This window comes from Kogia breviceps, chromosome 13, assembly GCF_026419965.1.
Source record: "Kogia breviceps isolate mKogBre1 chromosome 13, mKogBre1 haplotype 1, whole genome shotgun sequence".
In the NCBI taxonomy this organism is placed as follows: domain Eukaryota; kingdom Metazoa; phylum Chordata; class Mammalia; order Artiodactyla; family Physeteridae; genus Kogia; species Kogia breviceps.
The window spans coordinates 66,576,865-66,598,054 of NC_081322.1; the positions used below are offsets into that span (position 1 = coordinate 66,576,865).

Below are 21,190 nucleotides of genomic sequence, written 5' to 3' on the forward strand. Positions count from 1 at the left end.
TTCAGTTTGTTAGTATGGTGTATAACGATTGATTTTCATATATTGAAGAATCCTTGCATTCCTGGGATAAACCCCACTTGATCATAGTGTATGATCCTTTTAATGTACTGTTGGATTCTGTTTGCTAGTGTTTTGTTGAGGAGTTTTGCGTCTGTTCACCAGTCATATTGGCCTGTAGTTTTCTTTCTTTGTGACATCTTTGTGTGGTTCTGGTATCAGAGTGATGGTGGCCTCGTAGAGTGAGTTTGGGTGTGGTCTGCCCTCTGCGATATTTTGGAAGAGTTTGAGAGGGATGGGTGTTAATTCTTCTCTAAATGTTTGATAGAATTCACCTGTGAAGCCATCTGGTCCTGGGCTTTTGTTGGAAGATTTTTGATCACAGTTTCAATTTCAGTGCTTGTGATTGGTCTGTTCATATTTTCTATTTCTTCCTGGTTCAGTCTCAGAGCATTGTGCATTTCTAAGAATTTGTCCATTTCTTCCAGGTTGTCCATTTTATTGGCATATAGTTGCTTATAGTAATGTCTTCTGATCCTTTGTATTTCTGCAGTGTCAGTTGTTACTTCTCCTTTTTCATTTCTAATTCTATTGATTTGAATCTTTTCCCTTTTTTTCTTGGTAAGTCTGGCTAATGGTTTGTCAATTTTGTTTATCTTCTCAAAGAACCAGCTTTTAGTTTTATTTATCTTTGCTATAATTTCCTTCATTTCTTTTTCATTTATTTCTTATCTGATCTTTATGATTTCTTTCCTTCTGCTAACTTTGGGGGTTTTTTGTTCTTCTTTCTCTAATTGGTTTAGGTGTAAGTTTAGGTTGTTTGAGATTTTTCTTGTTTCTTAAGGTAGGATTGTATTGCTATAAACTTCCCTCTTAGAACTGCTTTTGCTGCATCCCATAGGTTTTGGGTTTTCATTGTCATTTGTTTCTAGGTATTTTTTGATTTCCTCTTTGATTTCTTCAGTGATCGCTTGGTTATTAAGTAGCATGTTGTTTAGCCTCCATGTGTTTGTATTTCTTACAGATTTTTTCCTGTAATTGATATCTAATCTCATAGTGTTGTGGTCAGAAAAGATACTTGATACGATTTCAGTTTTCTTAAATTTACCAAGGCTTGATTTGTGACCCAACATATGATCTGTCCTGGAGAATGTTCCATAAGCACTTGAGAAGAATGTGTATTCTGTTGTTTTTGGATGGAATGTCCTATAAATATCGATTAAGTCCATCTTGTTTAATGTATCATTTAAAGCTTGTGTTTCCTTATTTATTTTCATTTTGGATCATCTGTCCATTGGTGAAAGTGGCGTGTTAAAGTCCCCTACTATGATTGTGTTAGTGTTGATTTCCCCTTTTATGGCTATTAGTATTTGCCTTATGTACTGAGGTGTTCCTGTGTTGGGTGCATAAATATTTACAATTCTTATATCTTCTTCTTGGATTGATCCCTTGATCATTACGTAGTGTCCTTCTTTGTCTCTTGTAATAGTCTTTGTTTTAAAGTCTGTTTTGTCTTATATAAGAATTTCTACTTCAGCTTTCTTTTGATTTCCATTTGCATGGAATATCTTTTTCCATCCCCTCACTTTCAGTCTGTATGTATCCCTACGTCTGAAGTGGGTCTCTTGAATACAGCATATGTACAGGTCTTGTTTTTGTATACATTCAGCCAATCTGTGTCTTTTTGGTGGGAGCATTTAATCCATTTACATTTAAGGTAATTATCAATATGTATGTTCCTATTACCATTTTCTTAATTGTTTTGGGTTTATTATTGTAGGTCTTTTCCTTCTCTTGTATTTCCTGCCTAGAGAAGTTCGTTTAGCATTTGCTGTAAAGCTGGTTTGGTGGTGCTGAATTCTCTTAGCTTTTTCTTGTCTGTAAAGGTTTTAATTTCTCCATGAAATCTGAATGAGATCCTTGCTGGGTAGAGTACTCTTGGTTGTAGGTTTTTCTCCATCACTTTAAATATGAACTGTCACTCCCTTCTGGCTTGCAGAGTTTCTGCTGAAAGATAAGCTGTTTACCTTTTGGGGATTTCCTTATGTGTTATTTGTTGTTTTTCCCTTGCTGCTTTTAATATTTGTTCTTTGTATTTAATTTTTGGTAGTTTGATAATATGTGTCTTGGCATGCTTCTCCTTGGAATTATCCTGTATGAGACTCTGTGCTTCCTGGACTTGATTAACTATTTCTTTTCCCATTTTAGGGAAGTTTTCAACTATAATCTCTTCAAATATTTTCTCAGTCCCTTTTTCTCTTCTTTTTCTGGGACCCTTATAATTCAAATGTTGGTGCATTTAATGTTCTCCCAGAGGTCTCTGAGACTGTCCTCAATTCTTTTCATTCTTTTTTCTTTATTGTGATCTGCAGTAGTTATTTCTACTATTTGATATTCCAGGTCACTTATCCAATCTTCTGCCTTAGTTTTTCTGCTACTGATCCCTTCTAGAGAATTTTTAATTTCATTTATTGTGTTGTTCATCACTGTTTGTTTGCTCTTTAGTTTTTCTACATCCTTGTTAAACGTTTCTTGTATTTTCTCCATTCTATTTCCAAGATTTTGGATCATCTTTACTATCATTATTCTGAATTATTTTTCAGGTAGACTGCCTATATCCTCCTCACTTGTTATGTCTGGTGGGTTTTTGCCTTGCTCCTTCATCTGCTGTGTGTTTCTCTGTCTTCTCATTTTGCTTAACTTACTGTGTTTGGGGTCTCCTTTTCGCAGGCTGCAGGTTCGTATTTCCCGTTGTTTTTGGTGTCTGTCCCCACTGGCTAAGGTTGGTTCAGTGGGTTGTGTAGGCTTCCTGGTGGAGGGGACTAGTGCCTGTGTTCTGGTGGATGAGGCTGGATCTTGCCTTTTTGGTGGGCAGGTCTGCATCTGGTGGTGTGTTTTGGGGTGTATGTGGCCTTATAATGATTTTAGGCAGCCTCTGTGCTAATGAATTGGGCTGTGTTCCTGTCTTGCTAGTTATTTGGCATAGGGTGTCCAGCACTGTAGCTTGCTGGTCATTGAGTGGAGCTAGGTCTTGGCGTTGAGATGGAGATCTCTGCGAGATATTTGCCGTTTGATATTATGTGGAGCCGGGAGGTCTCTTGTGGACCAGTGTCCTGAACTCGGCTCTCCCACCTCAGTGGCACAGCCGTGACGCCTGGCTGTAGCACCAAGAGCCTGTACTCCACATGGCTCAGAATAAAAGGGAGGGAAAAAAGAAAGAAAGAAAGAAAGAAAGAAGAAGATAAAATAAAATGAAATGAAATAAAGTAAAATAAAATAATGTAAAGTTATTAAAATAAAAAATAATTATTAAGAAAAAAAATTTTTAAGTAAAAAAAAAAAACAGATCCCGAGGACAAATGGTAAAAGCAAAGCTATACAGACAAAATCACACACAGAAGCATACACATACACACTCAAAGAAAGAGAAAAAGAGGGAAAAAATATATATATATCATTGCTCCCAAAGTCCACCACCTCAATTTGGGATGGTTCGTTGTCTATTCAGGCATTCGACAGATGCAGAGTATATCAGGTTGATTGTGGGGCTTTCATCTGCTGCTCCTGAGTTTGCTCAGAGAGATTCCCCTTTCTCTTCTTTGTTCACACAGCTCCTGGGGTTCAACTTTGGATTTGGCCCTGCCTCTGCGTGTAGGTCACCTGAGGGCATCTGTTCTTCGCTCAGACAGGACGGGGTTAAAGGAGCAGCTGATTCGGGGGCTCTGGCTCACTCAGGCCAGGGGGAGGGAGGAGCACGGGGTGCGGGGAGAGGCTGCGGTAGCAGAGGCCGGTGTGACATTGCACCAGCCTGAGGTGCGCCATGCGTTCTCCCAGGGAAGTTGTCCCTGGATCACGGGGCCCTGGCAGTGGCAGGCTGCACAAGTTCTCGGGAGGGGGTGTGTGGAGAGTGACCTGTGCTCGCACACAGGCTTCTTGGTGGCGGCAGCAGCAGCCTTAGCGTCTCATGCCTGTCTGGTTTCTGCGCTGATAGCCACGGCTTGCGCCCATCTCTGGAGCTCGTTTAGGTGGCGCTCTGAATCCCGTCTCCTCGCGCACCCTGAAACAATGGTCTCTTGCCTCTTCGGCAGGTCCAGACTTTTTCCCGCACTCCCTCCTGGCTAGCTATGGCGCACTAGCCCCCTTCAGGCTGTGTTCACGCAGCCAACCCCAGTCCTCTCCCTGGGATCCAACCTCCGAAGCCGGAGCCTCAGCTCCCAGCCCCCGCCCGCCCAGGATGGGGAGCAGACAAGCCTCTCGGGCTGGTGAGTGCTGGTTGGCACCCATCCTCTGTGCAGGAATCTCTCCGCTTTGCCCTCCACACCCCTGTTGCTGTGCTCTCCTCCGTGGCCCCAAAGCTTCCCCCCTCCGCCCCCCATCTCTGCCTGCAAAGGGGCTTCTAGTGTGTGGAAACCTTTCCTCCTTCACAGCTCCATCCCACTGGTGCAGGTCTTGTCATTCTTTTGTCTCTGTTTTTCCTCTTTTCTTTTGCCCTACCCAGGTACGTGGGGAGTTTCTTGCCTTTTGGGAGGACTGAGGTCTTCTGCCAGCGTTTAGTAGATGTTCTATAGGAGTTGTTCCACGTGTAGATGTATTTCTGATGTATTTGTGGGGAGGAGGGTGATCTCCACATCTTACTCTTCTGCCATCTTGAAGCTCTCTCTCTAGCAATATTATTAACATCAGATGAAACTTTGGAGATGGTGGTCTGACTGTGATAGCCCACAAGTGAGGGCTCCATGATTATTTCAGAGTTCTGAGATTTAAATTACTCATTTGGGTATAAAGATATACACAACTTATAGCATATGGGGCTTAGAAATAAGTTTTATACCCTTTTTCCGTGTAGGAGGAATTTGTATACCAGCTTTAGTCTTCTTCAGATGTGTGCACCCTTCTTTCTTATAATTTTGTAATGCTTGTCATGACCCAAGTAAAAACTTTAAAATAAGTCCTTGTTTTGCTAATATCATTAGCACATTAAAATGGTTTTACCACTCTTTCTCCCAGAAATTACACACACACACACACACACGCATAATATATATATATAGAGAGAGAGATAGAGATAATATGAATTGGATGAGTCCTCAGAGGGAAAGACTGGATTCCCATTATATATGAAGGGTATATTAATTTATTCTTGGTGCTTCTATGTAACTCATTCTGATAATAAATTATCTAAACTAGATATTTCTTGTAAAAATTCTCTAGTCATTTTATAGAAATATATTGTAGGAAAATCTTTTAAAATGTTATACGGTAGGCATTTTCAAATGTTGGTCTGAGTATACTCTTCAGGAGAAATAAAGCCACACCCTGTAGTTTTTATTTATGTCTCTCCAACCATGGCATAGTACATTTTTATGACAAATCCTAAGTGCTGTTTTTCAAACAGCTGTATTGTACATTTTACTCACATATTGCTATCTGCTAGTGTTTATAAACATGAGAAACTGAGCCATGTCACATTTTTAGAAGTGTTGTAGCAATTGTATTAAATTCCTGGGGAGAAAATAACATGGTTCCCTCTTTTAGAGATTTCCCTGAGATTAAACAGAAAGTAGCTAATAATGAAACCCAAGATTCTGATGGTAGTGTTCTCATTAAGAAAGAAGGCCCTAGAATTTCAATTGGAGGGTTAAAAAATGTCAATGATACTTGCTTCTGACAAATTAAATAGGGATGAGGTTAGATCATTTAGTTATGCTATCTAACAGGAGGGGGTGAAAAGGCAAGTTTGATTTATTGAAATGGCTGTGGAACCCAAATAAAAATTGTACCGCTGAGCAAGTAGAGTGTCAGAACTGTAGATAATGAGGAAGAAGGTTTCTTTGAAGATGCATTACCTTTGAAATGGATTAGTAGATGGCAGGGAGCCACTTAATATTTAGGTTAAATACTTGTTCGCTTTGGTAACATTTTTCCCATGGTGTGTGCCATTTCCGTAAATGCCATGCAGACTTCATAGGAGCCAGGTACATAACTAATGACACCTCTGACTAGAGCAATTAGGACTTTTTTCCCCTTCTTTCTGATGGATAATCTTTAGTGATGTTATTAACTGATACAGCTGGCTGACTCTTCAAAGAAAGAAGGGAATTGGCGGCTGGCCTTCTGCCTCTGTAAGCATGTTAGAGATGTGAGCATCCTGTCTGGGGAGGGGCAGCCGGCTTTGTTGGTAAAAAAGGCTATGATGCTGCATACTGAGCAAGCATTTGATGAGCGTTCTGTTACTGGACGTCCTATTTTATGTGAGTCTTTAGATAATATAATTGAATATTGGTGGAATGCTTTACATTTTCAAAGAGAAATGACAGGGGCCAATTATTTAACATTTATTATGCATTAGACACTGTTAAATACATTCACACTAAGATCACACAGCTAGTGAAATGGCAGGACCAGTATTTGAATTGTAATTCAGCCTACACTCAAACTGGTTTTCTTAAATAGTAGGTTACCTTGTCTTCTAAGTCTGTCCTGAAAGATGTAGATGGTTGTCATTATATCTGCATTTTACAGATGATTGAATAGAAAAGATCAGTTACAGCCAAATAAGGGGCAAAACTAGGAGTGGCTCAAAGTCCTGTGTGTTTTCTGTATCCTTCCATGACAGTGTATACGCTCACTAGTTCTGTGAGCTGGATTCAAATGTAAAGAAAGAATCCAAGTCTTTTTCCCATCAAATTAGCTCATGGCTCTCTCTCTCTCTGTGTGTGTGTGTGTGTGTGTGTGTGTGTGTGTGAGAGAGAGAGAGAGAGATAGAGTTGGGGGAAGGAAGAGTATATCATTGAGGTATTTTTATATTTTATAACAAAAGCCAACCAAACATCTATAGAAAATGTAAAGGGGAGAGACTAGTGGACTAGTGGAGAAAGAGCTTACTAACTGTAGGGCTGCTAGACCTAAGCTTCGGGATTTCCATTTAGAACCTGGTACTACAGGGTACCAGCATGGCAGTCACCGCCTTGGTCTGAGAGTAAGAAACAGGCCAAATGGAAGGACCATTTCTAAATCTCCTCTCAGTAATGTTTTAATAGCAGAGTCTTATATTTGTACCATTTACTCAAATGGTTAGTTTTTATATCCCTAATTCTGGGCATTTGATCTTCTAGAGTGCCTTATGGAAGGAATGAGCATTAGTAAAATTTGAAGGGGAAATGGTTGAATTGTCCTGCCTTCCCATAAGCAAGGAGAAATCCGTTCTTAGTCTAAAGCTACCAACTTAGAAGATTTGCAGCAATCTCTGGTATGAACAAAAATTCTGGTGTTTGATGAAAAATGTTTAATTTAGAATGTACCATTATTGGAGGTTAGCTACATGCTTACATATTATTTCCGTACTTAATGCAGGGAAGTATCTAAAACGTGGTTCTGTGAACTAAATGGTTCTCAAATAGCACTCCCTCTTCCTGCTGCTAAGATCAAATGTTGATCATCTTTTTCCTTTGTACACATATAGAGAAAATTCTAAGTTTTCCTCCCAGGCTTCTTTACCCTTTGGTATGACTGCATTAGACAGACAATAAAAATATATGAAAAAGTCAGAAGCAAACAATTGAAAACTGAGAAAAGTGATTTTCCACTAAATACTTTATGCATTATTTGTTTAGATGAAGCTATTTTCATCTTATCTATTAATTTCCCTTTTTTAAAAAGCAAGCACCACCATTTTCAATGCTATGCCCTTTGAATACATTTGAGAGCAACTCTGCTAAGTATTTTTAAACTTTTCCCCATGATTTTTGTTAAAGCAAGTATAAATGCAGAGCCCTGTGGTATTTACTGTGGATATTCTAGAATTCCTAGAGTGGGGAGATCCTCCAGTTTTTTCAGTCATTTACTCTGCAAATACTTGATCTCTTCCTGTCAGGCACTGTGCTAGGCACAGAGGATCATATGGTGAAGAAAACAAAACCAAACAAAAAAAGAATATTTGTTTGGAGGCTAGTGATGGAGATAGAAGTCAATGAAATAGATAAATACACGTAAACTGTGATAAATATAAGGAAAGAAAAATTTAGAAAAGTGTATTTATAATAGACCCTGCTGGAGAGCAGATGAAGAGGACAGAGAAGGCTATTCTTAAGAAGTGACATTTTTAAAACAAATAAGATCGAAAGCATAAGGAAGAATCAGGTAGGCAAGGATAGGGTTGGAGAAAGGGAAGAAAAGTAAGCTGTATTAGTTAGGATTTATTTCATCTGAAACAAGGCAGAAATTTGTTTTTCTTTTGCGCTACCTTAGGCCAGTATTGGCTGAACTCCATTATCAGACTCTTGTATCTTGGGTCATGTTTCTCCAGCTTGTGAAACACAGGGGCTCCCCATTTCCTGCCAGTATGTCTACATTCCAGCCAACTGGCTGGAGGAAGGTGATGCAGGACACTTCTGCTTCTCTCCCATTGGCCAGGACTCAGTCATATGGCAATAGTTGTAAAGAAGGCTGGAAAGTGTAGTCTTTATTTGCGGCAGCGACGTGCCCAGAATTCTATTCTTGAAAAAGACAGGGATAGTGCTGAGAGAGAGCTGGCAGTCAGCCACCATCTCTTATCACGTGAGAATCATAGTCTGGTTTCCTTCCCTCCATTAGAGGCAGCTGGTGGGTGCATCATCCCCTCCACCACCTGCTGCTTTTTTTTTTTTTTTTACTGCACTTTCCTCAGAGGGAAGGTATGATGATGCATTCAGAGAGGTATGAGGTTAAGCTAAGGCCGAGGACTGCCTGCTGTGGCTGATTCAGGGAAACTGCATATCATAATTTCTCCAACTAGTTAGTCCTAAACTCAACTCAGGCACAATGGAAAATTTCACTAGTTTGTAACTGAAAACTAATTACATATTGTTAGTATTGTTTTTATCCCTTTGGTAGCCTAACAGAGCATCTGGCATATGGCTTACTAATTGCTTGCTAATTTAGTTACTGACTAATGGAGAAAGGGAAACACATGTGGTGGTTTCCAGTGGCCCACCAGGATAATTGACAGAAGAAGCCAAAGTTGTGATTATAAATAATAATCTGAGTTCAAAGATGAGAAAGATCAACATGTATTCATACTTTAGAATTAAAGTAACCTCATACATAATCAGATCTTTCTTTTTATAGGTAAATTGAAGCTGGAGTGGTTCAGTTACTTGGCTGGGCAGTTGTTGGTAACAGAGTTGCTTTTTCAATCATTTGTGTTTTTCTGGAAAGGCATTGTAACAAGGCTGGGAGTAGATCTGCTTTTTGGATGTGTGGTTTTAGAAGAAAACTGTGCATCCTTGTTTAACTGCAAATGTGAGTAATATGGCTTCTGAAAAAGAGTGAAACATAATGAGAGACTAGTAATCTCTTAGAGTAGATAGGAATTCATTGGGCAACCTTTTAAGTGGCCAAGTGTGTCTGGGAGAAAGAATGGCTTTGTGTAACTGTCCTATGAAACAGTCTTTGGACTCTATTGTTTTTAAACTTTTGTTACTTTTCTTCTTTTCAAAATACCTGGTAGCAGGGTGGTAAGAGCACAGCTTCTCAAGCTAGAATGCCTGGTGACCTTGGGAAAGCTATTTATCTGCCTCAATTTTCTGATCTGTAAAATGCAAATAATATTAATATTATTGTTATAGTGACTCTTAAATGAGTTGATATAAAAGAAGTGTCTAGAACAGTGCATGGCATAGGGTTGGTGTTAGCTTTCATTTTTGTTAGTTATTAGAAAACAGTATCTGTAGCATGATAATAAAATGAACACCTCTGAACTCACTCAAACTATGAACCAGAACATTAGAAGTACCATTGCTTTATGTGTTTCTTCTTGTCTCTTTTCTTCCTCTATAGCCCCTTCCTATACAGCCTATAACAGGGTAATATTCTTCTATAGTAAAAGAAGGGAGTAAAGAAAAGAACCCATATATATTTCTGATTCCTGAAACGGGACCTCATCATATTTACTATTGTTGAATTGTAGCTTCCTTGCTTAAAAGAAGAATTTTGTAAATTATTATGTATCTGTTATCCACCTAGATATATTTAGGGTCCTAACCAATAGCCATGATCCCATGGTCTACAGAAAACATCCCACCATTTATCTGTGCAAATAAGTTCCTATTTTATCCTACTAGGCAGAGTTCATATGATTTGGGTATTCTAGAAGAGTTTTATAATTATTAAATGTTTAACATATAGAGAATCAAGTTGTCTTTAGCCCTTTATAAACTGTCTCAAGAGGCTTTGTTGGTCATTTCTCTAAGCATTAAGTATAAAACTATCAAAAGCCTCATGCATATATAGGCAGACGATCTGAGATGAGGCACCCATTCTGTGGAGACTCTCAGAGGGAAAGAGAGAAGGAGGTGTAAGGGTGTTATCCGGAACACACTGATGAAATTAACTTCTTAAAAATCTAACTGTGAGATTAGGTCAAAATAAATTTGTTACAGTTAAATTAGAAAAGATAATTCATTGGACTTTAAAAAATTTTTTTAAACTTTATTTCATTGTGAATATATTTACCAACAATACATAAAACTTTATAGTAACTAAAAGCAAAACCAAGACAAGGATTTATAATCTAATAGGAAAAAGATAAAGGTGTGCACAATTGCCATAATTCAAGATAGTTGTATATGTTATAGCAGAAGAAAAGTTCAATGGGAAAATTCAGAAGGAAAACCCACATTCAGCTGGGCAGATCAGCATTTCAAGGAGGGGATACTGTTTGAGTTGGACTTTGAAGGGTGTTTGGAAATCAGTTCATTATATATACTGGGAGGGAAGCTGGGCATTCTTGGTAGAGGAAAAGTCTTGAAGATGGAAAAGCACAGGGTGGAAACCCGGATTAGTGAGGGATAATGGTCGATGAGCCTGAAGGGGAGGTTGAAGCAGATTCTAGAGGGCCTGGTCAGAGTAAGTAAGTAGCCGGGAGTCTGTAGAGATTGGGGGGGTCTTCAGAGTAGCAAGAAAGTGACACGTTCAGAGCTGGGTGTTAGATGTTGAAGGTCGGGGGAAGGGGAAAGGGTTTTGCAGGATGCTTGGAGAATCAGCAGAGCCAAGTCAGAGGCACTGGCGAGATGGCTTATTGTGAGAGCCAGGTTGGAGGGGACAGGAGGGGTGCCCCACAGCTGAGTGCAGAAAAGTGCAGCTGAGCACGCTGAGGGGATTTGCAGTAGCTGGTGATTGGCGGTGGCATATGCAGTGAGTAGGTGAGGAGGGGAAAATCCAAGATGATTTCAAGACTTGGAGCTGGAGTTTCCGGCTGAATGATGGATCTTAAAGGGGCTAACTTAGGAGAGAGATGGTGAGTTCATATTGTCAGATATCAAAGAATTACAATATTTTAAAAGAATAAATACAAGGAGTTTCACATTACAGGCTTTCCAAAATAGAAAACATTCATTGTAGATTTCATCACTGTGACTGACTTCTTTCTGTATATGCGTTTCTAATTATATTGATTTATGTGTTTACAGTTATATTCACTGTATATGATTTTATTTTTTGCTTTTCATTTAACTTTAGATTATAAGCATTTCCCACACGGCTATATTTATCCCCTCACAGATAATTTTAATGGTTGCATAATTAAGAATTTTAGAGCAGGAAGAAGTGTTAGCTGTTTACCATGTTGGAGACTTAGTGTGGTTTATGTGATTTTCATGAAATTGCATATATCATTTCTGATGTTTATAAGCTGAAATTAAGGTTTGAAACTTGGGAGAAATATTGGCTCTAGAAATGCATTTGTGAGGCTTCTAGTTAGAGGTAAGAGTTATGAGAGTTTGCCGAGGAAGAGAGTTTAGAGGGAGAATATAAGAAGAATAAGAACGATTGGATTATTCAAGCGAATTAGCTAAGTTCAAGTTCATTATAATTTAATATTTACATATTTTTTCTGCGGATATCACTGGTGTAATATTTCCTAGAATTAGGTGCTAAGGGCACATCTGATGTATATGTTGAATATTAAACTTATTACTAGTGACAACAAATAAAGGCCAGGAAAGAACCTGAGACATGACCATAAACCAATAAGTAATTTACAATGTTTTCTAAACTGGGGACTCATGAGCTCTAGAAAAATCATCTACTGACTAAAAAATCCTCTCAGAATAGCTATTTGCCAGAATTTGGGCAAGTTGAACCAGAAGTGATTTCTGTAATTAGCTGTCACGTCAGCCTAATGTAAATCAGTTTAAGTCACAAGTGGTAGACGTTTCATGCACTAAAATAATCTGATTCATTTTCTTTGGATCAAAATAAAGATTGGGGTGAGGCTCAACAACAGCCTTGTTGTTACCTTCAATTCAGGATCTCTGAAGCCGGGTGAAGGATCAGTGGGTCACCCCAGGTCCCCTCTGAAAGTCCTGCATTCTAGCTCTGAGGCTTTTGGAAGCAGGGTGGTGTGGAGATTCTCAGTTATATCCACAAGGCATGGGGTATAAATGACCTAAGAGTGGTTCTCAACAGGTGAGCATTTTGTCCCTCAGGGAATATTTGACAATGTCTAGAGATGTTTTTGCCTGTCACAACTGGGGGAGGGAGAGCCACTGCCATCTAGAGGTTATAGGGGCCAGGGACGCTGCTAAACATCCTATAATACACAGAACAGTCTCCCACGAAGAGAATTATTTGGCCCCAAAATGTCGGTATTTCTGAGGTTGAGCAACTTTGATCAAGACAAGAAAAAAATGCTTATCTTTGGCCATCCACATTTTAAATTTAGACCATGGGAAGAGGGCGTCTGAAATTCTCTGTTGTCTTTGTGATACTGCACCCCCCAAATTCTAAAGATGTGTATTCAGCCCTTCTTCGGTCTGCAGAAGACTGAGCCTGCTTTGTTGTTTATAGGTGGAGCATCTATTCCTATTTCATGGCCGAGGTACACTTTCAGCGGTACATAATCATAAGGCTGCACTCCCAGGAGGGGGGCAAGCCCTGCACGCAAGAGAAAGGCATTTGGTGTCTCGGTATTCCTGTCCTTGTCACTGAATTTTCCATCTTTGTTTTTGCCGAATTGAACGGAGTAAAAAAAAAAAAAAAAAAGAACTGGGCTATTTCTCAAGAAAAGGAATTATGAAAATACATTTAAGTTTATGAATCTTCAAGCCAATATACACGAGAGGCCAGAAGGGAACGTGCATTAAGTAACAAAGGGAAAATTTCAGCCAGAACCAGAGCTGGGGTTTGAAATGGCACCTGGCATCAACGATTTCCAGAGAGTTTGCTCCTCTTCAAATAAGGGAAAGACAAAGCAAAGCCCCTGTGGGCTGTACTCAAATTTTGAGTTACTTTTTTGAGCTATAGTAGATTATTTGGTTTGATTTATAAATAGCATCTGATATTTGGAGAAATGAAACTACAGTGACCTCAGGAAGCACTTATGTGTAAATTAAGCACTAATGTATATTTTAATAGTTTAAGAAAAGAAGATTCCTGTTCATTCAACGTGCCTCCGTGTCCCCAGTATGCCTTAGGGTAGGTTGACTCCCACAGATTAGCTCACTTCTTGATGGTCTCCTCATCTTCCTCCCTGGGTTTTTCAGTCCTTAATTATATGTGTTACAGTATAAATTTAGGGTTCCATTAAAGATGAGTATAGGGACTTCCCTGGTGGTCCAGTGGTTAAGACTCCACCTTCCAATGCAGGGGGCACAGGTTCATTCCCTGGTTGGGGAACTGGGATCCTACAGGCCATGAGGTGCAGCCAAAAAAAAAAAAAAAACGATGGGTATAACATTACAGGTGTACTGTGTGTTAGACCCTGATATGCTTTTCAGAGTCCAGTGCATTTTCCCAGTTATCATGCTCAGCACAACTTATTGTAATCCCTTGTTTTGTTACTGTCTTCGAAGCCAGATGTTAGCTTTACAGAGCGCAGGGATCAGGTTATCCTTTGTTGTTTTTTTTGCGGTACGCGGGCCTCTCACCGTTGTGGCCTCTCCCGTTGCGGAGCACAGGCTCCGGACGCGCAGGCTCAGCGGCCATGGCTCACGGGCCCAGCGGCTCCGCGGCATGTGGGATCTTCCCGGACCGGGGCACGAACCCGTGTCCCCTGCATCGGCAGGCGGAGTCTCAACCACTGCGCCACCAGGGAAGCCCCCAGGGTATCTCTTTTAGTTCCTCCCGTATGCCCAACACCTAGCGCTAGGCCTGACCACTCGTCACACCTCAGTAAGTATTTGTGGCATGAATGAATGAATGGCAGCCTGAGTAATGCAGCACAAGGGAGAGGTAAAGTGGGAGTGCAGTTGCTATCCAGTAAGCTTAAGAATCATTTCTTTCCTGCAAATGGTCCTGTAGAGGACTCATTTGGAACTTTAGCAGAAATGAGCTCTTTGACTCAGAAATCTTACATAAGTTACCAGTTACTGTGTTGAGTGCAAAACAGTAGGTTCTCAGCAGAGAGTAACAGATGTTCTCTAAGTCTCATGGGAGATGCCCTCTGGTTGGTAGAGATGTTTTTCTCCCTGTCCTGCCTGAGATCCTGCCAAATAGCTGGACATCCTGAATGGGGGCTCACTAAATTCTGGTTACCCTAACCAGGTCATCTGAAACTCTAGTATTATTACCCATAAGGCTGCAAAACCTGCCTTTAGCCAGTCACACCACCTGGATCTGACATTCAGATTCCCAGGACAATTTCCTTCTGTCTCACCGGCCTGTCTTATCACATTGCCTACGCATTTTACAATAATGACTAGGCACACAGATGCACAGTCCCACTGAAACTCTGTGTAGTTGATTACTCATGTGGACAGTGCATAGGAGGGATTGAGCGTGGGCTGGGACTCACCACACCTCCCAGAGCCTGGCAGGGCACTGTAAACATGGTGGGCGTCAAAAAGTTAGACCTACCGAGGAGCTCATAAATCTGGTGGGCGGTGGAGAGGGCACCCGGATTGAAGTAGTATATCTAAACTGCTCCAAATAAACGCTATGGAATAAGCCTTTTGCGTTTTCTGCCCATTCTGGGGTTAATTCACATCTGTAGAGTAATATTTTATGTGATGGATTTTGAACAAGGTATATCTTTGTTCTCTAAAACATGTCACTTTATTATCTAATACAAAGCTTTATGAAATATATGGGAATAGGGGTATATGAGAGATTTCAGCCAGGTTGACCAGAATGGTAAGGAGTAGGTGGGGAGAGAACGGTGGTTGGATGACACCCAGATTTCATATATGGGTGACCATTGCCTTCTATTTGTGAATTCCCTTCATCCCTTCACCAGTGCACCCCAGTCAGTTCATTGCCACTGGAATGACTAGGCTCTGTCTTTAATTCATCTACAACATATTGTCTGCTTTATTGCTCTGATTTCTAGTTTGCCTCAGTACATCTAGTTTTTATTGGTTTGTTTGTTTAGGCTGTGCCGTGTGGAATGCAAGGTCTTAGTTCCCTGACCAGGGATCAAACCCGGGCCCCCTGCTTTGGGAGCTTGGAGTCTTAACCACTGGACCACCAGGGAAGTCCCTACATCTAGTTTTAGTTGTGATTTGCTGCCCTAACCAGCCCTAAAATAGTCTGTGCAAAAGACTTAACATGGGGCATTTAAGTTGATGTGTGTTAAGGTTCTAGCCAACCTTTTTAGCATCATCTCCAGCCTCTGCCTTCACACTTCATACCTTTACTCACAACATTTCCTTTTTTGGGTACATCTGTCCCTCCCTTTTCTCTCCTGTATCAGTGCTTTGCTCACACATTATCTAATCTGTGAATTCTCTGCTCTCCGAAGTTGAGATGTCTTCTGACCTTAAAAATTATTACATACCTCACGATTGCAGTAGCACTCACTATAGTCAGCCATGAAGTATACTTGTACAAGTATTCATTTCTCCAATAGATGGTGAGTTTGTAATGGTAAAGGTGGTGCTTGCTTTGTATTTGTGACCCCACAGCAATGAGAACCTTGGCGAATAATGCCTTGAATTGATTTGGGGCCTGAAAGAGAGAACACCGAGGAGAGAGGAAGCGGAGCTGGGTCAGAATGACGAGGGCTTTAGACAGTAGGAATTGGGGGCAGTGGTGCATAGTAGTCTGAAGACTTGGAAAGATTTATGCTTTTGAATGCGGATGATCTGATTGATTTGTTTTTCTTTCTTTTTTTTTTTTTTTTTTTACTTAAAATGCATCTAATTATTTACACTGGAATGGCTGCCATGAGTTACATCGAATGGAGACTTGTTTAATCTATGAGAAGACAACCTAGAGATATATGTACTGTGTGTACTCTTTTAAAAATTTTTATTTATTTATTTATTTTTGGCTGCACTGGGTCTTTGTTGCTGTGCACGGGCTTTCTCTAGTTGTGATGAGTGAGGGCTACTCTTCGTTGCGGTGTGTGGGCTTCTCATTGCAGTGGCTTCTCTTGTTGCGGGGCACGGGCTGTAGGCGCGTATGGCACACGGGCTTAGTTGCTCCACAGCGTGTGGGATCTTCCCAGGCCAGGGCTCGAACCCGTGTCCCCTGCATTGGCAGGCGGATTCTTAACCACTGCGCCACCAGGGAAACCCCTCTTTTTTTTTTTTTTTTTTTTTTTAAGTCATTTAATTAATTTTTCCTCTAAATATCCTTGTGAGGTGGGATGGGAATTTTAAAGATAAGGGGCTAGAGGATGTAGGCAAAGTCACAGCAATTAACTACTAAATCACATGCCACAGTCACGTTACTGAAACACTTGTGTTTTAGCCCTGACATCACAGCCCCTGCTCTGTCATGATTGCGATCACAGGGCAGAACGAGCCTGATGGAGAAACCCCAGTCATGACGATAAGATGCCCTTGCCTTGCGAGAGGATTCATCCGGGTTTTTCCTGATCAGAAGCACATACCTGTGATCTTGCACTTGTCATCATTATCTATCGACATCTGTCTCTCTGTGTTCCTAATGTGGCTACATTTTTCAGATTCTTATCACTTGGGCCCAATGCTTGCAATAAATCAGCTTCTCTTTCTCCTTTCCAGTCTAATCTGTTTTATCCAGTGTTTCTATACACATTTTTAATAGCAGGGTTGTTTCTTGTATGTAGTAGCTATTCAGTTACTGTTTTTTCATAATTGCGATTTTTATTAGCCTCTGTAATGATAGTGCCCTTTTTGTGGAAGGTTTTGCACCTACTTTCCCCATCCTCTTGGCTTATTTATGGAGGCAGCACCAACCATCTAGATTGTAAGATGCTGCCTGTCACTCAAGCTCTTGCTGTTCAGTGATAATGTAGTCAGTATGTTTTAATGACCCTGTGAGGGATGTATTTTTAATGGAATTGTCCTCAATATTTAGGTGCTCCTGTTTTCTGTGAGGCCAACGTGTTCAGAATACCAGTCGAAACTTCTTACTCTTTCATTATGCAGTGGAAGTCAGACACTTGAAATTAATTTGCTGTCAGCCTAAATTTCCTACACCCGGTCTGTGTTTGAATCCAGTGAATTCGTGCTTGCCAGGCTTTGGGCACCATTTTTCCATGTATCATTTTCAGTAAGTCACTTCTGTCTGCTGCAGCATCCTTGCTAAAGGGGGCCCTTTATATGTCTTGGGAGTCATGGGGGGGACCATGGGCACCGTCAGCTCTGGAGTTAAAACCTGCTGTGCTTCCAGAAAACAAGCTATGTGAGCTTAAGGAGCCAACTTCATAATTATGCTTCACTTTCACTATTTTTTCTTGTTTTTAGTGTTTGCATAGAGCTCAGTGAGTCTTTGGATATTAGTGGCCAGACATTAGGTGTGGAGAGCCTTTTTTTCAATGATCTTTTGAACAGGATCAGCCTCAGTTGGGTGCAGGGATCTTCAGCTTCCTTCAGACTGTTGCTAAGAGGCCTCCCTCTGCACTTGGCTGGCCTCCCGGTGGCAGAGAGAGTCCAGCCTCCTCTGTTCCCCTGAGAAGCTTGATTAGCAAATATGCCAACTCAGTGCCCTTCCTGAAGACCTCACCATAGACACGGCTCCCACTCCCTCCAGCCTCTGTTGCATAAAGCAGCTGTTGCTCACAGAAAACTGGGTTGGCTTTTGAAAACTTCTTTCTTACCCTTGCACACCTTGTATGAATGCACGGAGCGATGGAAGGCAGGAAGTCGATCATTGGTCCTATAAGTAACATCATTAATTAGCCAGTTCAGACAAAAATTTGCCATGATTAGTTTCATATTGTAAGGTCTTGTCAGTTGCCAGCCTTTATTGACTTAAAAAACCAAGAGCCAGGATGGGCCACCTCACCTCCCCAGACCACCACCTACACCAGCCACTGTCTCATACCCTCCACCCACCTGCCATGAAACACGACACAGAAAAAATAAATAAGAGAAGCTGTGCAAGGTAGCAAGAAATCAAAGTAAGAAAGCCTCATATGAGAAAGTCCTGAGGGCCTTTCAGATGCTCAGTGGATGTTATAGTCTAATGAGAAGATTATAAATAAGTAAATAGACCAGTAATTTATGAGACTGGTGCTTGCTCTGAAGCAAGTGAAACAAGGAGCTGTGAGAGAGGCCATTTCAGAGAGAGTGTTCAGGGAGGGCCGCAGGCCTCTCTGAGGGGCGACATTTGAGTTGAGACCACCAAGAAGCCAATAGATGAGCCACATGAGGAATAAGCCTAGGAGGATCCCAGGATAGGAGGGTGTCAGGCAGAGGTACCATCAAGTACAGAGGCATTAGAAGACATGGCCTCTCTGCAGGTGAAATTAGGACCTGGTGATACTGTTGTCTTCAGCTCTCATCCCTCCTTGCATACCAGACTCCAACCCCCAAAGATAGTCATCAAACAAAACCTTTTCCCATGAAGCCATGGGGCAGTAGTTCCCACAATCCCCCTCTCTCGGCCAGCATGGCATTCAGACGATTTTTATCTGGAGTCAATGCTTGGCTCTCAGGTGCCTTAAGGAGCAAAAAATTGTGAATTTATCTAACCTTGTGACTAAAATTGGCAAGAATCCTTTTTTCCTTCTTTAATTACCTACGTGTTTGCTTTCTCTAAAGGTGTGACTGTTCCTAGGGCTGGCCTGGCTGGTAACTAAGACTGAGCGATAAGGAGAGGTTCCTTGTTCCATGGGACAGTTACACTTTTTGATGTGCTGATCAGGTGTATATCCTGTATTAGGTAAATTTTCTAGGCTTCAGTGCTCTTTCACAGGTTAGGCAGAACCAGGTAAGAAACTTCCTCTGAGGCTGCCACTGACAGGCCAAGCTGCAGGCAAGACATGGCTGTTGGGTTTGGGGATCAAGGAACAGACATCAGCAATTTCATGACTGGGACCTCCGGCAAGATAATTTGCAGCATCAGAAGCCAAATGGACAGGGGAGCATCTAGCCTTTTATCTTTAAAATTAGAAGCAATTCTTAAAATGCCCTGGGCTTTTATTGATCTATTCCCTAATAGCTCTACAAGTAGAAAGTGGAATTTTTAGTGGTCTTTAGAGATCTTGTAAATGTCATCGACTCACTGTCTATGTAACTTGCAGAATAAAGGGAACCTGGAACTAATAAATAAGACCCAGGCAGTGTTCTGGGGGAAATAAAGAAGGAAAGAAGAAAGTGCCCACAAAAGAATGTCTCATCCCATGTGGATCTGGGAAGGCAACAGGAACAGAAAAATACAGTGACTCTCGGGTCTAGGAAGATATAGAGACAGTATTGCATGGTCAGTCAGGGCATGGAGTCAGATTACTTGGGTTCAGATCTCAGCTCCACAGCTGGTACCTGTGTGACTTTGGCAGTTTATTTAATCGTTTGCAGCTTCAGTTTCCTTATCAGTAAAATGAGGACAGTAATAATGACACTTACTAAAAATACCAATCTAGGTAATTCATGTACAGGACCTAGCAGTGAACCTGGCCATTTGGTTCTCTTTATTCCTGGACAGACCTGGAGTTGTTGAAGAAAGCCATCTCTGGCCAGGCTTACAATACTTCTTCCTTTTACAAGTATTAGTCTCTGTTTTATTGGGCAATGTGTGGTCACTAATTAGGGAGCAGTGGGTGGGGTGGAAAGAAACCTATGAAAAGCAAAGAGCGAAAGAGTCATAAAAAATAGGACTGCACTAATAACATGTAAAATGGACATTTATTTCGAAATTTTTACTTCCTTCTCTCTTCCTTCCTCTTCTGCCTCCTGGCTGTTAAAGGTTTTACTCTGCATAACCTACACCCCAACCTTTGACCTGAATGGGAGCGCAGTGCTGAAGATCGCAGAGGTGAGTACCCGTTTTCCCCAGACCCTCAAGTGCTGCTTGTGTGTGCTGTCTGCTCACAACTGCTTTACCCCCACCTGGGCTAAATGCTGGGGTGGAGCCAAGCCGCAGCAGTGGGGGTGAGCCCTTCTCTGATCATTATTGTGGGGAATTTCCACTGTGGAGTTGGTCTGTGGGAAGCAGGCTATGTGGGCCACCATCCTTAGTCGGTGCTCTGCATGCTTTGGTTTGCTTGACTTGAGGCTTTAACCATGGAAATAACAGTACTGGTTCTCCTGACGCTGCTACACCTAGGTATTGCACTTACTATTTTTCCTAAGATTGATTGAAGAGAATTTGATTTTTTTAAATGGTTTTTAAGAAACCAAGTGTGAGATTTAGGGGAGATGTTTATTGTTTAAATTGCATCCCCGTCTCCTAAACCCTGATGAATGCATTTTGTAATGATCATTGGAAAGCCTTCTCTTTTCCATCTGTATTGCAGCCTAGAGTAATATGTACCTTCAGCACCCCCAGCAGTATGTCCAACAGAATACTTGCTTTCTTGAATGTCTGGCATATGCCTTTGGCTTTTAGAAACAGTATCATTCCAAAGCTGTACTTTCCTATGCTTAGAGTGAATTTCCTGCCACTTCTTGAAAAGAGTATCTTCAGGGTTTGTGTGTTTTGACAAGACTACACATGTAGACCTCAAGGAGCCAATGATATTCTGAATTCTGAAATTATAGAGAAAAAGAAAGCCTAACTATCAGCAGTCATGGGTATTTTGGTTTTTTTTTAACACTAATGATTACCATTTACTGAGTATACCAGGTAGACGCTTAGCACTTCGGGCATGTTTTTTTTTTTTCTTCTTTTTCTCATCATTTTTGCGGTATAACCAACAAATAAAATGTTCGATGTTCCGATATGCATATACATTGTGAAATAGTCACCACAGTCAAGCTAATTAACATATCCATCATAATACATAGTTAACATTATCATGAGTAGTATTTATATTGGCTGATACATGTGCTTTTATGGTATTATGTGG

General features: G+C 40.9%; 1 protein-coding gene across 3 annotated transcripts in view; it reads left to right on the forward strand.

Moving 5' to 3' along the window:
• Nucleotides 1-21,190, forward strand: part of ARFGEF3 (ARFGEF family member 3) — a 184,517-nt gene that overhangs the window by 55,270 nt on the left and 108,057 nt on the right. For 2 of the 3 annotated variants that reach the window (XM_059083390.2, XM_067010901.1), the window contains one exon: nucleotides 20,089-20,157. In XM_059083390.2, coding sequence (XP_058939373.1) covers nucleotides 20,089-20,157 — 69 coding nt within the window. Of the gene's footprint in view, nucleotides 1-20,088; nucleotides 20,158-21,190 lie in introns of those variants that run through there. The other variant, XM_067010902.1, reaches the window with a different exon arrangement.